The sequence below is a fragment of the Cucurbita pepo genome, chromosome LG02, assembly GCF_002806865.2.
Source record: "Cucurbita pepo subsp. pepo cultivar mu-cu-16 chromosome LG02, ASM280686v2, whole genome shotgun sequence".
NCBI lineage: Eukaryota > Viridiplantae > Streptophyta > Magnoliopsida > Cucurbitales > Cucurbitaceae > Cucurbita > Cucurbita pepo.
This window is the reverse complement of record NC_036639.1, coordinates 5,255,608-5,274,565: the sequence shown is the minus strand read 5'-3', so window position 1 is coordinate 5,274,565 and position 18,958 is coordinate 5,255,608. Positions and strand designations below refer to the sequence as shown.

Genomic DNA, 18,958 nt, shown 5'->3' with positions numbered 1-18,958 from the left:
ACAAAATAAAATTGCATTAAATGCATTGGAACCAAGTAAAGCTCAAACTATACTAAATAATTATTAAATCAGCCCAAGAAAAAAAGAAAAAAAAATAATCACAATAATAATATTCAAACGGTGTTCAAAGTTTCACTCTCAAAACAAATCACAGCCGTAGAAATTTCTATTCATTCCAAACTGGAAAAATATAATGATAATAAAAAGGAATAAATAAACACGCTTAGAAACGACAGATCATTCATCATTGCACAGAAATGTACTAATACAACCGATTGGAATTAATTTAAAAAACAATTATTCGAAGGTTAAAAAAATAAAAATAAGAAAAATTAGGATATGGAAAAAAATAATTTAGGGCCGGCAATGTGAAGAGGACGACTTACAGTAGAAGAAGCGCTGCCAATCCAGAAATTCCGGCCGAAACAAATCTGCATCCGTCCAGCCTCGCCGCGCTGCCAGTATCGTCCGCTGTCTTATCTGCCGAATCTTCGTCTGACGGGGAATCATCCGGTGAGTCTGCTGCAGGAGTCGTGGTGCCCTTGTGCCGACGAGAATGAGGCTTTGGCGCGTCGGCAGGTTTCTCCTCCTCGGGCGCTGGAGCCGGTGACGGTGACAGAGTCGGAGAAGCCTTGAAGAGCTCTATTGGCTTCAGAACTTTGTTGATCGTGTAGATCGCCACTGGTTGCTCGTCGAGAAGCGTGCTGGTGACCTTGGCGGTTACAACCTTCGTCTGGATTGTGACCACTTCGCCGTCGTTTTGCACGACGAAATCGTACTTGCTGGCGCCGTCGGTAGCCAAGGTGTTCATTACGCCATTGTTGGACTTAAGCATAGACATAGACATGTAAACAGGCAATCCGTGGTATTCGAGCAACGATATCTTTCCGGCGGCTGTCAAGTTCTTGTACTTCGGCAAAAACGCCTTGAAAGCGTCATCAACAGGACAGAAAATCGTCAATCCACCGATTGCGTTTTCCTGAAAAACCTTCGCAGCGTCGGAGGCCTGAAGCGCATCGGCGAAGACCTTGCAACCGTGAGCGGACATTAATCCGATCAAATTCATCTCACTCGGAGACGGAGTTGGAGCCTCCGCCACTTCCGACGGCAAGATCTTACTGATATGAATCACAGAGATATTGTACGGAGCCTCCTCCACAGATTTCACAAACATCGCATCAATGGCGTCACTATCTTGAAGAGCAAATCCTACCTTCCCGCCCTTCAAATTTGTGATGTTGACGAAACCGGAAGCACCAGGAGCAGCGCCGGTGGTCTGAAACATAGTCGCTACGAGAGCAGTGCCATTGGTGATCTGGTGAAGCTTCTTGGCTCCGTAGTAGTCTAAGAGGACATGGAGCGAGAGCGTGTGCTTGATGGAGTAAATGGAAAGCTTCTTCGCCAAGAGATCGGACATGGCGGAATTATCGACAGCGCAGACGGTAATAGTGGTTCTCCGGTTGATCTCCGGCGCGAGGTGAGTAGTAGTCAAATAGTCGTTGAAGGTGGAGAACTCCGGGTGCTTCGCAAGCAACTTCGTGATGTTGTGAGCCCTAGCGGCGGAAATCACGAGGAGGAGCACGGCAAGGAGCATTGTCCCGGCGGCCGTGCCGCAACGGAGCTGCTGCATTGTGAATCGTAAGAGGAAGAGAAACAGGGGCTGAGTTTGTGGGAATTGGAGCAAAGTGAGTGCAAAAGGAAGACGATAACAGAGAGAATGAGTGAGGGTTTAAAAGAACAAATTAGGCTCAGAGATGAAGATTATTACAACTATACCACTGGAATTCTCTTTTTCTGACTCATCCCGCATTTTATTTTCTTTTCTTTTTGGCTTTTTTTTATTTAATAATTATTTTACACGTCAGCGTAGAACTTAAGCACGCTTCTTAACTCTTCCCCGATCCAAGGTTATATACTGTGAGCCGTTGTTACTCTCTTGTTTGCTTATTTAACGTCTCTTTCCAAAATCTCTCTCAGCCCTCGTTTTCTAAAACTTTCTCTTAAACCAAGGCCAAAGGCTCGAGCATACGTCGCTTGGCCGTAGGCGACGTAAGAACGAATTGGCTTAGTTCACTCGTCGTTGAAAAGTGAGTGCCACACAATCGAAGTCCGCTATCATCAAGAGTGCAATTGTGACAAGTAACACTAGAATTACTTACGAACTATCTTTCAATACTCATGGACAGATGACGACACCAATTGAGGATACCACGAAATAAAAGTCACTATATACAGTGTAACGACCCATACCCAGAATTCAGAATCCGGATTCGGCACCTAATGGCCTCAACATTCTCGTAGCGACCCAAAAAGAAGGTACACCGTATTTGTATATACAGTGACTTTCAATACTTTTAAGCATTTTTTAGCTATCTTATACTCATATTCTCTGATGCTGTTAAGGTCTCGGTTCATTCATGTACCTCTCATTTACTCGAACGTCGCATATAATTTTCTACATTTACGTAATATATTATAATGTTTAGAATCAAATTATAATTATGAAACTTAGAAGTTAAATTAAAATTTATATATTACAAACTTCAATATTATATTAGAGTATGGTAAGCTAATGTGTACATTTTATATAATTAATTATTGTTTGGAGACCGACAAATTAATTTCTATAAATATAATAAATAATTAACTATCATAAGTAAGCGCGTCACCACTTTTATAATTAAATCTGAATAATTAACCCGAGATTAATCAATAAAGAAAATAAAAGGAAAATTACAGATAAATTATAATATAAATTAAAGTTGCTGCCTAAAATAAACCACCAAATTTTTAAAATTTAATAGTTCTTATTATAAATATTTATGCTTCATTTTTCACCATTTTAGTATTTCAAAATTTTAATTTTATATTAAATAAATTTGATTTCGCGTTGAAGTCGTGAGAGGATCTGTCCTAAATGGGATGGGGACTATAGGAGGAAACGGATAGAAATTTCTTTTCGTTAGTCAAATGGGGTCGGAGTTGGGGTTCCTGCTTTCTACCCCAACCTCGTTTTAATCTCCACTCGCCTCTTCGTTAGCTAAACGGGCTCGAGAATGGAGATTCTGCTCTCCACCCAACATCGTTTATAAAATGTCTTATTTTCAATTAAAAAAACGTTACAACAGTGGTAGATTTTTTATTCTTAAGACTAACATAGTCTGTATGACCGAGAGGCAGGGGGAGAGAAAAATCGTTTAAAATCTCGTAAAACTCAAATATTAAATATTCGTAAGTCACACTGTATCATTAAATGATGTTAATGATACTGTGACTTGCTAATATTTAATAGGTAATTTAATTAAAGACTAAAATGGTAATTAAACGTATTTATTAAATAATTTAAAATGGTTAGTATTATAATATTAGAGATCGTCGGTTCGGTTGGACTTGACCCGACAAAGTGGGAAAATACGCTGGAATACCATTTTTGGTAATTCTGTCAAAAGTAGAAGGGTATTATGGTCTAAGAAAACAGCTGGGACCAAAGTTTAGTACGTGGGGAATGTGCCAACTGGGCCAATGCTGGAGGTTGGATGCCACGTGTACGGTTAAGATGACAACATCAGTTTATATCATTGTCGGTGGGATCCTTCCACCGACATTCAGATTTATGGCTTTTGGAATGGTTTTTTCTTTGTGTTTAAATTAAAATATTGTATTTTTGTATTTTTATTTATCATTTTCTTCCTCATCTTATTTTTTTTTTTGTAATTATTAATTTAGTATTTAATATTATACCATCCATAAATTAATGCAATGTATTAAAAATTCTCTACTATGTCATTCAATAAAAAAAATGCCAACTAGGACATACGTACGCGTTACATAAATTGAAATGTCTCGCCCTTGCCCTCGCACACACTCGTGCTCTACCTCCACTCTCCCCAATCCCTCGCACGCTCTAGCGGGGCGCGTGTGCAGGGCAGCACACGGGCGGGGTGGGACAGACGAACACAACTTAAATTTAATTCAAGGCATATATTAGTATAAGATTGGAGGTGTTGTACTCATCGATTAAGACAGGTCGTGTCCACCAAAACTTATCTCAATATAATTTCAACAAAAATGTCATTATTTTTATTTATTTTTTATCTTAACTCATAAATCTCGAGAAAAAAAAAAAGCTAAATTAATAAAAAAAAATATCTATAAACTTGATCCTTTACTAAAAAAAATGCAAATATTTTATGATCAATATATAGACAAAAACCGCTACTCATAACCCATCTCTAAACTTTTTAATATTAGTTTTAAAAGTTTAAGAGTATTTTTGTAATAGGTACGGTATTTTTTGAATTTTTCAAAAAAGAAAATTAAAGGTATTTTTAATTTTTTTTAAAAAAATTAAAAATATTAATAAAAATTTTAAAAATTAAAAGAGTATTTTTGAAACACTCTCGAATTGTAAATAATATTTTTTAAATTCTTTAGATAATTCAAACGTTTTAGTTAATTAGCAGTTAATTTATCAAAAGTAATTTTCAATAATTATAACTAATTACTTGTTGATTATTTATAATGAATTAATTATTTAAAAAGAGTAATTTTGATTATCTCATTCATTAATATATCAATCAAAATTAAATAAATATCTTATAGTAACAATTGTTTTATATATAAATCTTTTTTTTAAATTTATTTTATTGTTTTTTAATAAACTATTATAAGTGTTAAGATTTATAAATATATTTCGTTTAATATATTTTACTTGATTTCTTAAATATAAGTTGTACTAAATATTTATAATTAAAATTTTGTTTCTTATTTTATTTTATTGTATACTTATTTATTTACTGCCAGTTAAAATTTGAATGTTTAAGACTATATATATGTATGTATGTATAAATAAATAAATAATTAAACACCCATCAACTCTCCATATCTCTTTCTAGATTTAAATTAAATATTAAGTTTTTTTTTCTTTCATTTTTAATTCTATAGAATTGAATTTTGTTATATTTATATATTTTAATATTTAAATGGATAATTTGAGATTTATCTTCTAAAATATCGTAATTAATTAATTATTTTTCATAATAATTTTGATTGTTTTATTTGCAATTTATTATTATCGATGGTATGAAAAATCTAAGGTTATTAATGTGTAATCTTAAATAGCATGTGGTATGTGGTGACATACAAGAGCATCATGTTTAAGTAATAACTTAAATGGTCTACGTGGATAAGGTCGGGTGCCTTATCTTGAAAACACTATTGATATCGTCTATTTTGTAATTATTACTGATGATGTGATCTAAATCATTCATGTGGAAACATGTGAGTAGAACTATCCTATAGAGTAGACCACGGACTATTTAATCTCTTTTTATAAGTCAATTAATTGAGAAGATTAATATTTTAACTGAGTTATGAACTTTAGCCTCGGAAGGCTTGTCCTTTGATTTGCATGGGTGATAATGACTTTTGTAGCCGATTCAATATATCTACCATTTTTGGGACTTGATCAAATAGGGAGGTGAGAATATAATATTACGAGATGTAATTTGTTACTTTTCATATAAAGAAAGTAGATGAGTTGTTCTCTTCAATGTTGATGTGGAGACTTGAAAATGGGGCCCACCCTCTCATGATCTGACTTGATTTATAATTGGATCATAAACAAATTGTTCATTAGAAGATTAGTGGTACTTTAGCAAAAATAAATTTTTAATCCATCTGTAATTACGAACAACTACGAAGTATCGACTTGGTTGTAATGATTCTAGACACAACTTGTCTTACCATACATACGACGGTGACTTATAATTAATGATTTAAAATTGATTAATTAAGTTAATTAATTTTGTATTATTGGAGTTTAAAATTAATATTTAATATTTTAAATATAAAATGGAGAGAAAATATTTAATTTGTTTTATTTGAAGATTTTTTAAAAATTTATTTATTGATATTATTAAAAAATTTAAAGTTTGTAATTTTGAAAAAATATATTTTTATTAATTTAGTGTATTTTTCTTATGACAAAGTTAAGAGATATTTATAAGGATAGACCAATTTGCTATCGTGAGCGTCAAACGTTAACGGCGGACTTTAGCAAAATGATAAAGCCAATCTAAGAAGAAGATGGGGGAAACTTTGACAGGATTTCCTTGCGCGATTCCAGATTAGGGTTTCATTCTCTCTCCTCTGTGCGTTTTCTTCCTCTGTTCTTCTGCACTTGTTCCGTAATTGGGGCATCGATCTTTGAGCTCTATCTTCTCTTGATTACTTTTCAAATTCATCTCGTACGTGCTTCCGTTCGATTTTTCTTGATGTTGTCTGCATTCAGTTTCATGATTTGAATGATTTGCTAGAGGAAGTCGCTGAAGAAGGTAGAGATGGATGAAGGCGAGGGAGGGTTTGGAGAGGGTGTGGATCAGATTGATCAGTTTCATCGGAATGAGGCTATTTCTGCTGTTGCTGATGATGGTTTCTTGGGCGAAGATGAGGATGAATACGAGGACCTGTACAACGATGTTAACGTTGGGGAGGGGTTTCTTCAGTCGTTGAGGAAGAACGAAGATTTGGGATTTAAGAACGTGGAGGAGCCCAAGATGGAGCCTCCTGCAGCTGTAGCACCCAGTTCTGGTGCTTCGATTCCTGGGGTTGGTGGAGGTGCGATGGAAGTTTCTGGCGTAGGAGATGGCGGGCCCAGTGTTTCGGTGAGACCAACCGAGGGATACAATCAGATTCCAGATTTAAGAACGAACGAGATGGCTATCAGAGGTGGGGCTGGATCGGGGCCTCCTATTGGCGGTGGAGGTGGGATTAGGGTTGAATTAGGGCAAGGGAGTAAAACCAACGAGTTGGAGGAGCGAAGTAGTAATAACGCAGCTGCGCACCAGGCTCCGCAACAGCAACAGCAACAGCAGCAGCAACAGCAACAGCAACAGCACCACCCCCAACCACCGCATGGTGGGCTTTTAGGAAACCCTGGAAACGTAGAAAATGAAGGCTTGTTAAGGCAAGGTGGTGGAGTAAATGTAAATGGGGCTGGTGGTAATGGGTTGGGTAATATGGGGAATGCAGGGGGAGGTGGTGGTGGAACGATTTTGTTTGTTGGTGATTTACATTGGTGGACTACGGATGCTGAGCTTGAGGTGGAACTCTGCAAGTATGGTCCGTTGAAGGAGGTTAAGTTCTTCGATGAGAAAGCTAGTGGGAAATCAAAAGGCTACTGCCAGGTTGAGTTTTATGACTCATCTGCTGCCACGGCTTGCAAGGAGGGAATGAATGGCCATATTTTTAATGGACGTCCATGTGTTGTTGCATTTGCATCACCATTTAGTGTTAAGAGGATGGGAGAAGCCCAAGTAAATAGGAACCAGCAGATAGCTCAGGCCACTAATCCTCAAGCAAGAAGAGGTTCTAATGAAGCTGCCGGTAAAATTGGTGGAAGTAACATTGCAACGGGTGGCAATTATCAAGGTGTTGATAACAACAGAGGTTCTGGGCGAGGTAATTGGGGAAGAGGTAATGCACATGGAATGGGAGGTAGAGGACCAGCTGGTCTAATGAGGGGCAGGGGAGGTGGGATGGGTGGAAGAGGTATAATGGGGAATGGTGGAACTGGATTTGGCCAAGGAATTGGTGGCACCCCTCCTCTTTTGCATCCTCAGTCAATGATGGGTCAAGGTTTTGATCCAACTTTTGGTGCACCCATGGGAAGAATGGGCGCATATGGAGGTTTTCCTGGAGCTCCAGCTCCCCCTTTTTCTGGAATTTTATCATCCTTTCCCCCTGTTGGGGGTGTTGGCCTTCCTGGAGTAGCTCCTCATGTGAATCCAGCATTTTTTGGAAGAGGTATGCCTATGAATGGAATGGGGATGATGCCATCATCAGGTGTTGATGGGCATAATATGGGAATGTGGACTGATCCTAGTATGGGGGGATGGGGCAGTGAAGAGCATGGTGGAGGGAGAGCTGGTGAGTCAAGTTATGGAGAAGAAGCTGGGTCTGACCAGCAGTATGGCGAAGGCAGTCATGAAAGAGGGGCGTGGGCAAACTCTGCAAAGGAGAAGGATAGAGGTTCTGAAAGGGACTGGTCACAGTCCTCTGATAGAAGGTATAGAGATGATAGAGATGGTGGATATGATAGAGAGACATCCAAAGAAAAAGATCCAGGTCCTGACCATGATTGGCCAGATAGAAGGCCACGTGATGATAGAGATATAGGGCGAGAAAGGGATAAGGTTAGGGATCGGGATAGGGAACGATCCCGAGATCATGAGCGTGGCCATCATGACAGGGATCGTGACCGTGATAGGTACAAGGAAGATAGGGACAGATATTCTGATCATCAGAGGTATAGGGACCGTGAACCAGAGCATGAGGAGGAGTGGGATAGGGGACGGTCGTCAAGGACTCATAGCAAGTCGCGCTTATCTCAAGAAGAAGAAAATCGTTCTAGATCAAAGGATGCTGATTATGGGAAGAGGCGGAGGCTTACCTCTGAGTAGTTGAATCATTCACCATACATGCTTCAAACTATAGAGTATGGATTTTCATGTTCATTTGTGTTCTCTCTTGATGTTCTGGTCTCTTTGGTTCACCATTGCCCTTTTGCCTATGCTGTTTGTTGTCTGAACTCTGGCGTATCACTTCTACCTATAGGAGGATGATCTGATTTGTTGCAGGAAAAAGGTACGTTCTTACAATTCTTTTCTTTTTCCCAATTTTTAAAATTAAATTCTGGTGGATTTGTAGGCTTCATTTTATACACTAGTGATGTTCTAAGGTCTTTAAAATATGGACATGCTAATTAATGAACTTGTTCAAAACTGATTCTCTTTAGAAATATATGTTTGCTCTATCCATGCTCTGATGAAATTTCTTCTTTCCAATTAAAAAAATGTTGCAGCAGTGGTAGATTTTTGGTTCTTAGGACTAGTATCATTGTTGATATTTGGTTCTTAGGACTAATATCATTGTTGATTTTATTGCCGTAGTTGTATCCTCTATTGTTGTTTAGCACTATTTACTGGCCTCATTTTTTCACTAGTTTTACGTTCCCATTTGATAATTATAAAGGTACGCATTTGTTGATGATATGCTAGATTAAAATAACACAAGACGTGGACTAGTTGACATCTACATTCTTTAAAATAATTAAACAGATTAGAACACAGACATGGTTTGGACTCTTCTGTTAGGAGTTATTAATTATATTTGAATTTTTCATACATATCAATGATACTTGATTTCAAAGATTATGTCAAAGATATGATCAAATATGGCCATGCCTTTTGAAGTTGGAAAAAGTTAAAAGGTTAATAGAGTTTTGTTGTTATCCTTGTTTCTAATTTTAGTTGCTCTAATTCTAATAAAATCTAATCCGTCCTTACTGTTGAGTTGGGAATAAATTTTAAGATTAAAGGAAATTTTAATGGCCAAGATGAGGGGTTCCAACAGTTTAATTGAAGGAAGTATTATAGTATACTCAAGTTGAAACCAAAAAGAGGCATGAGGTTTCCAAATACTTCCATTACCAAGGCGGGCATGAGGTTTCCAAGTACTTCCATTCTCAAGGCTCCCAACAATCTGGTAAGAGGGAAAATCAGGTCCACATCTACAAGAAGGAAAATAGAGGATCATGACATCTTCTTTTGCCTTTCTGATATCTATGAGGTGAGCTATAGTAGTGATGATAGTCTTTGATTATGATTAGTTTGGAAAGAAAAGAGGAAAGAGGCTGTAGAAGTGATTGTTTGTCTGGATGGGACTGGGTTACCTTATTCAATCCTTGTAGTTTGGAATAAGTCTACTTCTGCCACAAAATACTTTGTTTTCTGTTTCTGATTGTTTGGCAAATGAGGTTGTTGAAGTTTCTAAAGATATGGAAGATTTGAAGAAGGTTAAGGAAGCTGTATTGGAAGATGGTACGAAGTTTGCAATCAGTTTAGTTCCAAATCGAGGCAAAGGGGATGTTAAAAAGACAGCTTGAAAGGGCTAGAATGAAAAAAACTTGAGCGGCAAGATGGAAGGTGTGTGGAAAAAGAATGGAAAAGAAGTGTGTTTTTGGAGGATCAAGCTTTCTTTCAAGAGTTGGGTTGGAGCTGTTTTGGCAGCCTGGTTCAATCTGGGGTCTGCTTTCATCTCGAAGTCTTGGTTAGAATACTAAAGATTGGGTTTTCATTTGGTTGGTGTTTTTTTATTGTGTTTTTTTAAGTTTCCCTTTTCAGTTTAGTAATAGTTGTTTAATGATCTGTTCTGCGACTTACGGGGCGGTGTTTTTCATTGTAACTTTCTTGGGGTTTTGGCTGTTTTTTGTATCCTGTATTGGAGTTTGTACTTTTTCATTTCATCAATGAGAAGTATAGTTCCTTTGTAAAGAAGATTGTTGATGTCAGGCAATATTATATGAGTTAGATCGTTTTTGTGACAGGATTTTATGGTAGGGATTGAATCTAACACTTAATTTTGCATCTTCTGAAAGGGAAACCTAACATTAGTCATGTGTATGTCCATGTTTTTTTTGAACAAGAAACAAGAACTTTTCATTGACTATTGAAAAGTTTCCAATGATTCTTTTAGGAGTAGAATCTACTAAACCCCAAAACCAAGACTAAAATATTCTCAAAAGCAAGTAATTGCAAAAAACCTCGAGAGAGAGATGGAGAGCACTCCAAAAAGCCACAAGGGTCTTTATCAAGCCAAGTTTTCCTCCCAAATATGCTCATTCTCTCCCTCTAAAAGCCTCTGATTTCTGACAAAACAAATGCCCAAGCCACGGATTTACAATGGAGACCTATACAACTCTTGCTTTTCCTTCAAGATTGTGACCACAAGGAAGAATAAAGGTGAAAAAGCTTCCCATAAGAAACACATGAAAGATCTGAAAAAGCTTCTCATAAGCACCTGCCATTAGAACAATCTAAGAACAAATGATGCTCCCTAGCGTTAAGACATAAAGAATAGTGACCTGGACCCAAGGACTACCCCTGGCTGCTTTCTTTGGACCTTATTCACTGTGTTTAAACTTTCAAAAAATACCAATTAGTCTTAAATGTTTACCTTGCTTGGAAAAATGTTTTCGACAAGGTTGAAACAAAAGATTTTGGCAAGGAAGATGATGCAATAAGCTTTTTAAACATTGATCTAACTGAAAAAGATTCTGATTATCCAAAATTCACCTTCTCCTATCTTCCTCTCTAGAGACAGAGGTTCATTCTAAAATCATTCCAAAATACCACAATAGTCGCTTACTTCCTTGTCCCTTAAACTTCTTCCATGGCGATTCTTCAAGAACATGAATCCTCATCCCAAGCGTCTTTTGACTAAAAAATGCTGGGAAAACGAAGAGCCAAGTACAGGTTTTGAATAGAAGTTTTCTAACCATTGCCTATACCCTGATCATGGAGAACTTACTAATTTTCTTTTTTTAAACCACAACATATTCCATCAGGGCTTCTACAATTTTCAGATGTCTTCATTGTTATACATCACTTAGAATAATCACTTCGAAAAGTGTTTATATTTCAACTATTCTCTTATGATGTCGATTAACTTTTTAAATAAAAAGGAGCAAATAATCCACTGCTTTACTTCATGTCTTCAAAAATTGTCATACATATGCTCATATGTGTAGACATTTGTTAAACGCATTTCATATGTATCTGGCACATGTCAAAGGCATTTGATGTGTATAATATGTTTCTTGTTATAAGAAGTGTGTTTCTGAATCTCTATACTTTCTTACTTTTATCTGTTCCGGTGCTGAAATTTTACTTGATTTAAATAGAACATTTTGAGTTATTCTATATTTAGATGTTTGATGTCAAACTGGACTCATCTGTTCTCAGTTTCCAGTAACTACCTGCGTAAATTTTGTTTGCTTTATGTTGACATAGTAATTACCAATAGGAGAGCATACTGCATACTGTTATCTTTGTTTCTGATTGGAAGTACCTCTCGTTTTCTGCTGTTTGTAGTTTAAAGAACATTTGATACCGAGGATTTCATTCAGTGGACACGACCGTTGGTTCGGGGACAACAGGGACTTCTAAACTCTCATATGCGGAGATAGAACCCATGCGTGACAATCCCTACTTGCTCTATTAATTTGATAAGGAAACTCTTGGTTTAAACTTCTCACGTTTCTTTTGAATGATGATGTTTCTTGACTTCTTGGCACTTATTGACAATGATATTCTTGTTGTAATGGCTAAATATTGCTAGCGTCCAGACATGTCTAAATGTTTTCAGACATGTAATGGGTTACTACTATGTTGTTAGAGTATGTTAGCCTGGAGGATGTTGTGATGTGCGTTATTCTGTTTTTGAGCTCTTGTATCCTATCCTATATTCACACCACTTTTCCTTTTTTGATACCACACCTTAGTCATTCTATTGTGAAGATGTAGAGCTAATCATTCTTTTAGGGCTGTTGCTTTAACCTTCAGAGGCTGTATCTACTCATACTTGTATTGTATGTACCTGTTTCGAATTTGATTAGATGTAGTTCCAGAGGTTGTATGTACTCATATACTTGTATGTAACCTGTTACCGATTGATTAGATGTAGTTTCAGAGGCTGTAAATACACAAATACTTATATGAAACTGTTATGAATTTGAGTAGAGAAGTAGCCATGGATTTGAGTTCATGGAGAGCTGTTTTATAGCTCGTTCATTTTTGGTTATCTTTCCAGTCCATGACAGGTTTTTTGTTCCATTCTTGATGGAGTTGTTCATCCCACTACCAACTTGTTTATGATTCTCTTCAATTTTTGAGTTCGGATAGTTCTTGAGTTTTCGTGCATCTTTTTCTTTCATATTCATATTTGTCGGTATTCAACCCTTTTATAAACAAGTCTACCACTTGATTTTTTCTTTCAGAACTTTCTCTCTAATAAAATGGTAGTGGAGCTAGTGTAGCTCGACATGTTTTGTTTAGAATGAATGCAAACCGTAGATTGGTTGTTGCAATGAAGTGATACTGTATAATTAGCTTTCTGGTGCAAATCCTCTACAAAGAGTTTAAGTCAGGTGCTTTATTGGTTGTCTTTTGATGCACTAATGAATTATTTTCAATCGAGTTTGAACATGTACCTTGTGATTGATCTTTTGTATCGTGGTCTTCTGCATAATTAATATTACAATATCTAATTAGCTTGTAGTTTTTGCTTCTTTTGTACGAAAGATTGTAGTGTTTGTACTTATGATATATCTTAGAGTCCGTTGAGCTACATTCTCAAATCCATTTTCTTGGTTCATGTAGATCTCCCGGTCCTCCAACTCTCTATGTAAGAAAATATTCTTCACATCCATTTTAATTTTTATTCGACACTTGCTAACGAAACCCATATGGTAGAGATCTTTGCTAATGGACTAAACATTTCGTTGTAGTTTAGTCCATATTAACTCTCCAGGTAAGAAAACATTTTTCACATCCATCATTGATCGTTGCCTATGGACTAAACATCTTATCGTAGTCTAGTCGGTGAGAGAATCCTTGTGCTACAATTCAAGTCTTGTAGATCTCGATTGTTCCATCTGGGAGACGGGAGACGCTTTATTTTGTAACCCACTTGCGAGAGATGAGTTTGACATCTAATTTTGGAACTAGTTCCCAGGTTTGATTTTGCTCCAAGACTATTCGATCGCCTTTTGTCAAGCTGAGTTTTGTGATGCTTCACCATACGTTTTTAGCTTTTAATTCCGTCTTCTATTATATATGTGTTGAAATACTTAGGATTTGACTTCCAAATTTTTTTCTAACTGTCTCAGTTGTTGATGTGTTATTTCATTTTCACTAGGTCCGGTTGGTTGTCCATAGGAAAATATCCCGGTCATGATAATGATTCTAAAAGGCTAGGTGATGAAAGAGATATAGGTAGAGAGAGAGAGAGAGAGAGAGAGAGATAAGGATCATGATCGCAATATGGAACGTTGTTGAGATTACGAGCGTGGACATAATCGTGATTGTGAACGCAATAGGCACAAGGAAGATCGAGACAAATATACAAATCATCATAGATTGTATAGGAACCGTGAATTAGAGCATGAAGATGAGTGGAAAAGAGGGCAGTCTTCTATTTTCTGATTCCGAATTACACATCATAATTTTATACAAGAAATTTTTTAAAAGCGAAGCGTTTAGTTAGAAAAAAAAACTTGGACATTCGTGTTTTGAACGAACATTCAAGTATGTATATGAAGAATCAAATTTTCATTAAAAAAAAAAATAACGAACGAATACAAAGATATAAAATTGAAAGTAACAAGGAAAGAATACAAAGGCCGATAAAGAAAGTCCAAAGAAGATGATTCCAATCAAGTAAAAATAGACCAAACTTTGGTGTCAAACGCTCAAAAAGTAACATAGAACCTAACAAGGGACAAGACATCACACGGACTCATCTCCATTCCTCTAAAGGTTCGTTCATTTCTTTCTACAAATCCAATAACACACAAACCCTATTTTACCACGACACCCTTCGAGACAGTAGATGAAAAGGAATGTTCTTGTAATCTCTATGTCGGGAAGCTTGAAAGCCAAACACGTGGGAAAAAAACAACTCCAAAGGATATGATTACGATCTTTCTCTGTTCGTCAACAAAGAACGGAACACAATGACCTTAACGAAGAGGAAAACTTACTCGAAACTCGATCTAGATGGCCTACCAAACAACAAAGAATTTGAGTTTTTTTAGAATATTCACCTTACATATAATTGAGAAAACAAACTCGCTAGAGGGCAAAAGGACGTTGAACAAGCAAGACAGAAGGAACGATGGAAAACCCCTAATAGGGTTAGGACTCGAAAGACAACTATTCGTTCTCGATATCCAATCTCAAATTCCCTTATTAACGATAAGTGAGCCATGACATCAGTTATTCTATCAAATAACGAACAATAAAAATTGTTCATGTTGTCAAATCCCTTCAAAATAACTATTAGTTCTATTCAAACTCGTAGAAATAGTGAAGCTAGTTCGAATCTCGGTATTGTTCTTCAAATAAGAAAAATATCATAAAAAAGATGACATCATCGAGACACTACAAACGAAAACTTGAATGTTCGTAATTTGAGCATCCAACAGTGTCAAAACATTGTCCAATATTAAACACGACGTTAACTAAAAATTTGTAGTGTTGAGACGTCCAAAGTGGCATCAGGATCTGCTCGTGCATGTCGAATGGTTTGAAAGGTTAGATACGAGCGTTGAGACGCTTTAATGTGTCAAGATGTTGTCTCTCTAAGAATTTTGAATGAATTGCTTTCTCTTTTAATTTAGCTTCCCACTCTTTTAAAACATTCTAGTTTACTCCAAATGCTCGATCCCTATAAAATAGACAAATAAGAACGTAAAAGTATAAAAGCTAGCATCAAGATGCTAACAAATAACATATCTACTATTATAAACTAAGTATAAAGAACGAGATATCCCATAAACAACAAATACATCAAACACAATCATATCCCATTTGTCGGGCAAAAATACATTTTCTTATGTTTCTGATTATTCAAAATTCACCAACTTCCTCTAAAGACGGCTACTGACTTAATTGGTCACTTTTCAATCGACAACCACCCTTTTTCCTTCTCACAATGGTTCCGAACTTGCAAAAGAATTTAAGTGTTAATGGAACTTAGAAGTGCTTTACGATTAGGGTCAGTGTGGGAACTTCCTTCGGTTCTGGACAGTGAGTTCTCAAGAATTTTTTCACCACTCTTTAGAAAAAAGTAAATAGAAATTTCACTCAAAACCAATGGATTGAGCAGTCAATTTTCCACGGAAAAAAGTTAAACATTATAAAAAGGAAAAAAAAAAAAACAAAAATAGTAGCAAGAAATTGTCTAATTTATTTATTTATTTATTTTAAAAAAGCAAATAGAAAAAAAAAAAAGGAGAAAAAAAAAAGGACTACAATGAAAAAAGAAAAAGAAAAAGAGAAAGAGAAGGACCCAAGGCCAGAGGATAGAAAGCTGAAATAATGGTTGGTAAAAATAATTTTACTATTATTTAATTATTTTATCTCTTTAAATTAAAGCTACCGTATTTATAAATAAATAATTAAAAATATAATATTAATAAATTATAAAAAAAAAGGGAAAATTGTCATTATCCACCATTTTTTTTAATATATAATTATATGGAATTACACTTCTTTAATGGAGAAATTATTAAAAAAAAAAAAATTGAAATAACAGGACAGATAGTCGTATACACATTTCGAAAACGGTTATTAGAGAGCTGTTACATTGTAATTGTGAGATACCACACACATCCGTTAGAGAGAGAAACGAAACATTCCTTATAAGTGTCAAAACTTCTCCGTAACAGACGCATTCTAAAACTGTGAGACTGACGACGATATATAAAAGATAGAGCGAAACAGTATTTGGTGGCCTTTGGCTGATGTCTAAAGGAATGTATGGTGAGATCCCACATCAGTGACCTTGGACTGGTGTCCAAAGGTCGAATTGTGAGATCTCACATCAGTTGGAGATAGGAGCGAAATATTCTTTATAAGGTTGTGGAAACCTCGCCTTAACATACGTTTTAAAACTGGGAGACTGATGGTGATATTGTAGACAGGAACAAAACATTCCTTACAAAGACGTGAAAATCTTCTTTAACAGACGTGTTTTAAAACGGTAAAAGTGATAGTGTAGGTAACAGACTAAAAATAATAAACAGACATAATAATGAAGTTTAGGGAAATAGTGTATAGTTTAACCAAAGTTTTTATGAGACGACAAGGGATCATTGTAATCCAGCCAATTGAAATCACAAAAGTGTGATTTCCTGCACAGATTGAGAAGAAAAATCAAAGGAAGAGGTAATCAACACATGTTCTTACATCAAACTTTTTTGAAGTTTTCAAAACAGTTACAAATTCTCTAACAGAGTATCATCACAATCAAATTAAGAACAGAACCAGTTTAAGAAACGAATGAACAATTTCAAATTACAGATTATGGATTGAGCTTCTCAGATTTTGTACCTGATTTTCATCCTTCAGTTGCAAACGGTGGAAACTCGATTGAAGCCTCTGGAAATGTCGATCTCGATTAAGTTGTCTTCCTCGTTGATCTCTTCCAAAAGCTCCACGAATCCGTTCTGTTTCAGGACAGAATCCGGTAACAAATCAGGCAAACACGTCTCGAGATTTCGAACTAATTCTCTGTTCGAATCCGTTCGAATCGCGTCCGAGTATGGAAGAAGAGGAATTTCGATCAAGCTATCGTCATCTTCGGAACTCGAATCGTCAGAGAACGGAAGATTCAGAGCCAGTTCGTCCAAACACATCCAGAGATCGGACTCGAAATCTCCGCCACTTTCAAATCCGCCATTGCTGCTACTATCATCATCAGAAGAAAGCTCTTCTCCGATTTGCGCGGCGGATAGTTCTTCCACTGTTCTTTGAGGCTTTTCGTCGAACAGGTGGCCGGCGGTGGAGATGAGAAGTGGATTTCGGTCCGAGATTTGACTGGAATCGGATTTTTTGTTTGCGAGGAAGAAAAACGAAGGGATTAGAAGAAGAAGAAGAAGAGTAAGGAAGGAAGGTGAGAATCGGAGACTGAGAAAGCAAATTGAAGCTAGAAGAGTTGAAACAACGACAACATTGAGGCGTGATTGTTTGGAAGAAGACGACGACGACGACGACGACGACGACGACGACGACGACGACGACGACGGCGGCGGCGGCGGCGATGATGATGAGCAGAGTGAAGCGCAGTGGTCTGTGAACTTTTCCATTATGGGAGGAAGAGAGAAGGGTGAAGGAGTTGGAAAGTGAAATAAAACCCATGTGGTCTTTGTAAGCCTTTCGCTTTTCCACCATTTTTGACAACAAAACTATGATAAAAGTTATGGGAGTGTTTGGTTTAAGGTTTAGCTTTCGAGAATCTCTCGAGTGGACGATCGAACCATAATTTACGGGACGGTAATTGACACTTTTACTTACTAAACATTACTCTAGTTCACCCGAGCGAATGAACGTGTTTCTTTTAATTGCAACTGTTTATTTTGTTCTATCTTTCAAGTTCGAAAATTTACTAGAATCAAGATTCAAACTGGTATCTTTTTGGTCGAGATCATGTTACTTTAACCAATTGAATTATGCCCACGTTCGTGTTTCAGCTATATGCTTGAATTTTGGATCATGTCGATATTCAGTTTTTGTTATTAATGTCGTAAGCTGAAAGTTCTGGTACGTGGTTCAATATTCAGCCATATAATCATAAATTCAGTGGCTTTGAGCATATATTCAACTATGTAATCGTAGCTCTAGTGCCTAACCTAAACATAGTTCAACTGGTCGATTGTAGCTACTACGTCAGATGAACTCGAAATCTCGATTCTGCCTGAACCAACCACTTTCGACATTCTAAACGCTCTGTTGGCTCAAAAAGAAAGCTTGAACCGAGTCATCAATGAGTCAGCTCCTTCTACTGCACCTCAAGTACCTCTGGTCCAGTTCTTTGATGTTTGTGACCAATATGTTTCAGACTCTCCCGACTCAAGACAACCAGGCCACAATCAGGGGAGCAACTAGCCAAGTTAGAGGAAGAGTTACAAAAAGTAAAGGGTCTAGAGACCATGGGCTCAACCTTCCGGGATTGACCATCTTTTCAGAGTCAAAATTAGTGTTTTAATGTACGGTCTGCACGCAATCCATAGTACTACAATTTTTCTCATCCGGTTTAACCCTATCAAAAAAAATAAAAGAACCTAATTATTTCACGATCATATCATCACTTTTGAGTATCAATTATCAAAAATATAAATTATCGTTAAATTACTAATATTATCATTTTTCACGTCAACCTAATCATAATTATCGAGGTAAAGCATTGTACCCTCGATCAAAAGCTTAGAAATTCGAATTCATTTTTTTTAAAAGGTAGAAATTAAAATGAAATTTTAATTTGAATATTATAATTATTATTATTAAAAAAAAAAAAAAAAAAAAAAAAAAAAAAAAAAAAAAAAAAAAAAAAAAAA

At 36.4% G+C, this 18,958-nt stretch overlaps 3 protein-coding genes across 7 annotated transcripts; 1 reads left to right on the top strand and 2 right to left on the bottom strand.

Annotated features, from left to right (window-relative positions):
* Window positions 1–141: 141 nt before the first annotated feature.
* LOC111788517 (fasciclin-like arabinogalactan protein 1) lies at window positions 142–1,853 on the bottom strand. Its single transcript, XM_023668853.1, has one exon. It carries the CDS (start codon window positions 1,628–1,630, stop codon window positions 383–385), a length of 1,248 nt encoding a protein of 415 aa, XP_023524621.1. The 5' UTR covers window positions 1,631–1,853; the 3' UTR covers window positions 142–382.
* Window positions 1,854–6,074: 4,221 nt separating this feature from the next.
* LOC111788596 (uncharacterized PE-PGRS family protein PE_PGRS54-like) lies at window positions 6,075–12,577 on the top strand. Of its 3 annotated transcripts, XR_002814178.1 has the most exons (3): window positions 6,075–8,497; window positions 8,617–8,646; window positions 11,934–12,577. XR_002814178.1 is itself a non-coding variant. In XM_023668988.1 (2 exons), exon 1 carries the CDS (start codon window positions 6,342–6,344, stop codon window positions 8,460–8,462), a length of 2,121 nt encoding a protein of 706 aa, XP_023524756.1. In that variant the 5' UTR covers window positions 6,075–6,341; the 3' UTR covers window positions 8,463–8,497; window positions 8,617–10,337. The 3 variants fall into 3 exon arrangements, 1 of the variants encoding a protein (XP_023524756.1); XR_002814177.1 differs by having other exon boundaries at window positions 6,075–8,646; XM_023668988.1 differs by lacking the exon at window positions 11,934–12,577 and having other exon boundaries at window positions 8,617–10,337.
* Window positions 12,578–14,891: 2,314 nt separating this feature from the next.
* LOC111788599 lies at window positions 14,892–17,797 on the bottom strand. 3 transcript variants are annotated; one of them, XM_023668990.1, is made up of 2 exons: window positions 16,956–17,797; window positions 14,892–15,288 (listed from the first exon to the last, which is right to left on the bottom strand). In XM_023668990.1, the coding sequence occupies exon 1, from the start codon at window positions 17,708–17,710 to the stop codon at window positions 16,970–16,972; it is 741 nt and encodes a 246-aa protein (XP_023524758.1). In that variant the 5' UTR covers window positions 17,711–17,797; the 3' UTR covers window positions 14,892–15,288; window positions 16,956–16,969. The 3 variants fall into 3 exon arrangements, with proteins under 3 accessions (XP_023524758.1, XP_023524759.1, XP_023524760.1); XM_023668991.1 differs by lacking the exon at window positions 14,892–15,288 and adding an exon at window positions 16,664–16,756; XM_023668992.1 differs by lacking the exon at window positions 14,892–15,288 and having other exon boundaries at window positions 16,779–17,619; window positions 17,650–17,797.
* Between the last annotated feature and the right edge of the window lie 1,161 nt (window positions 17,798–18,958).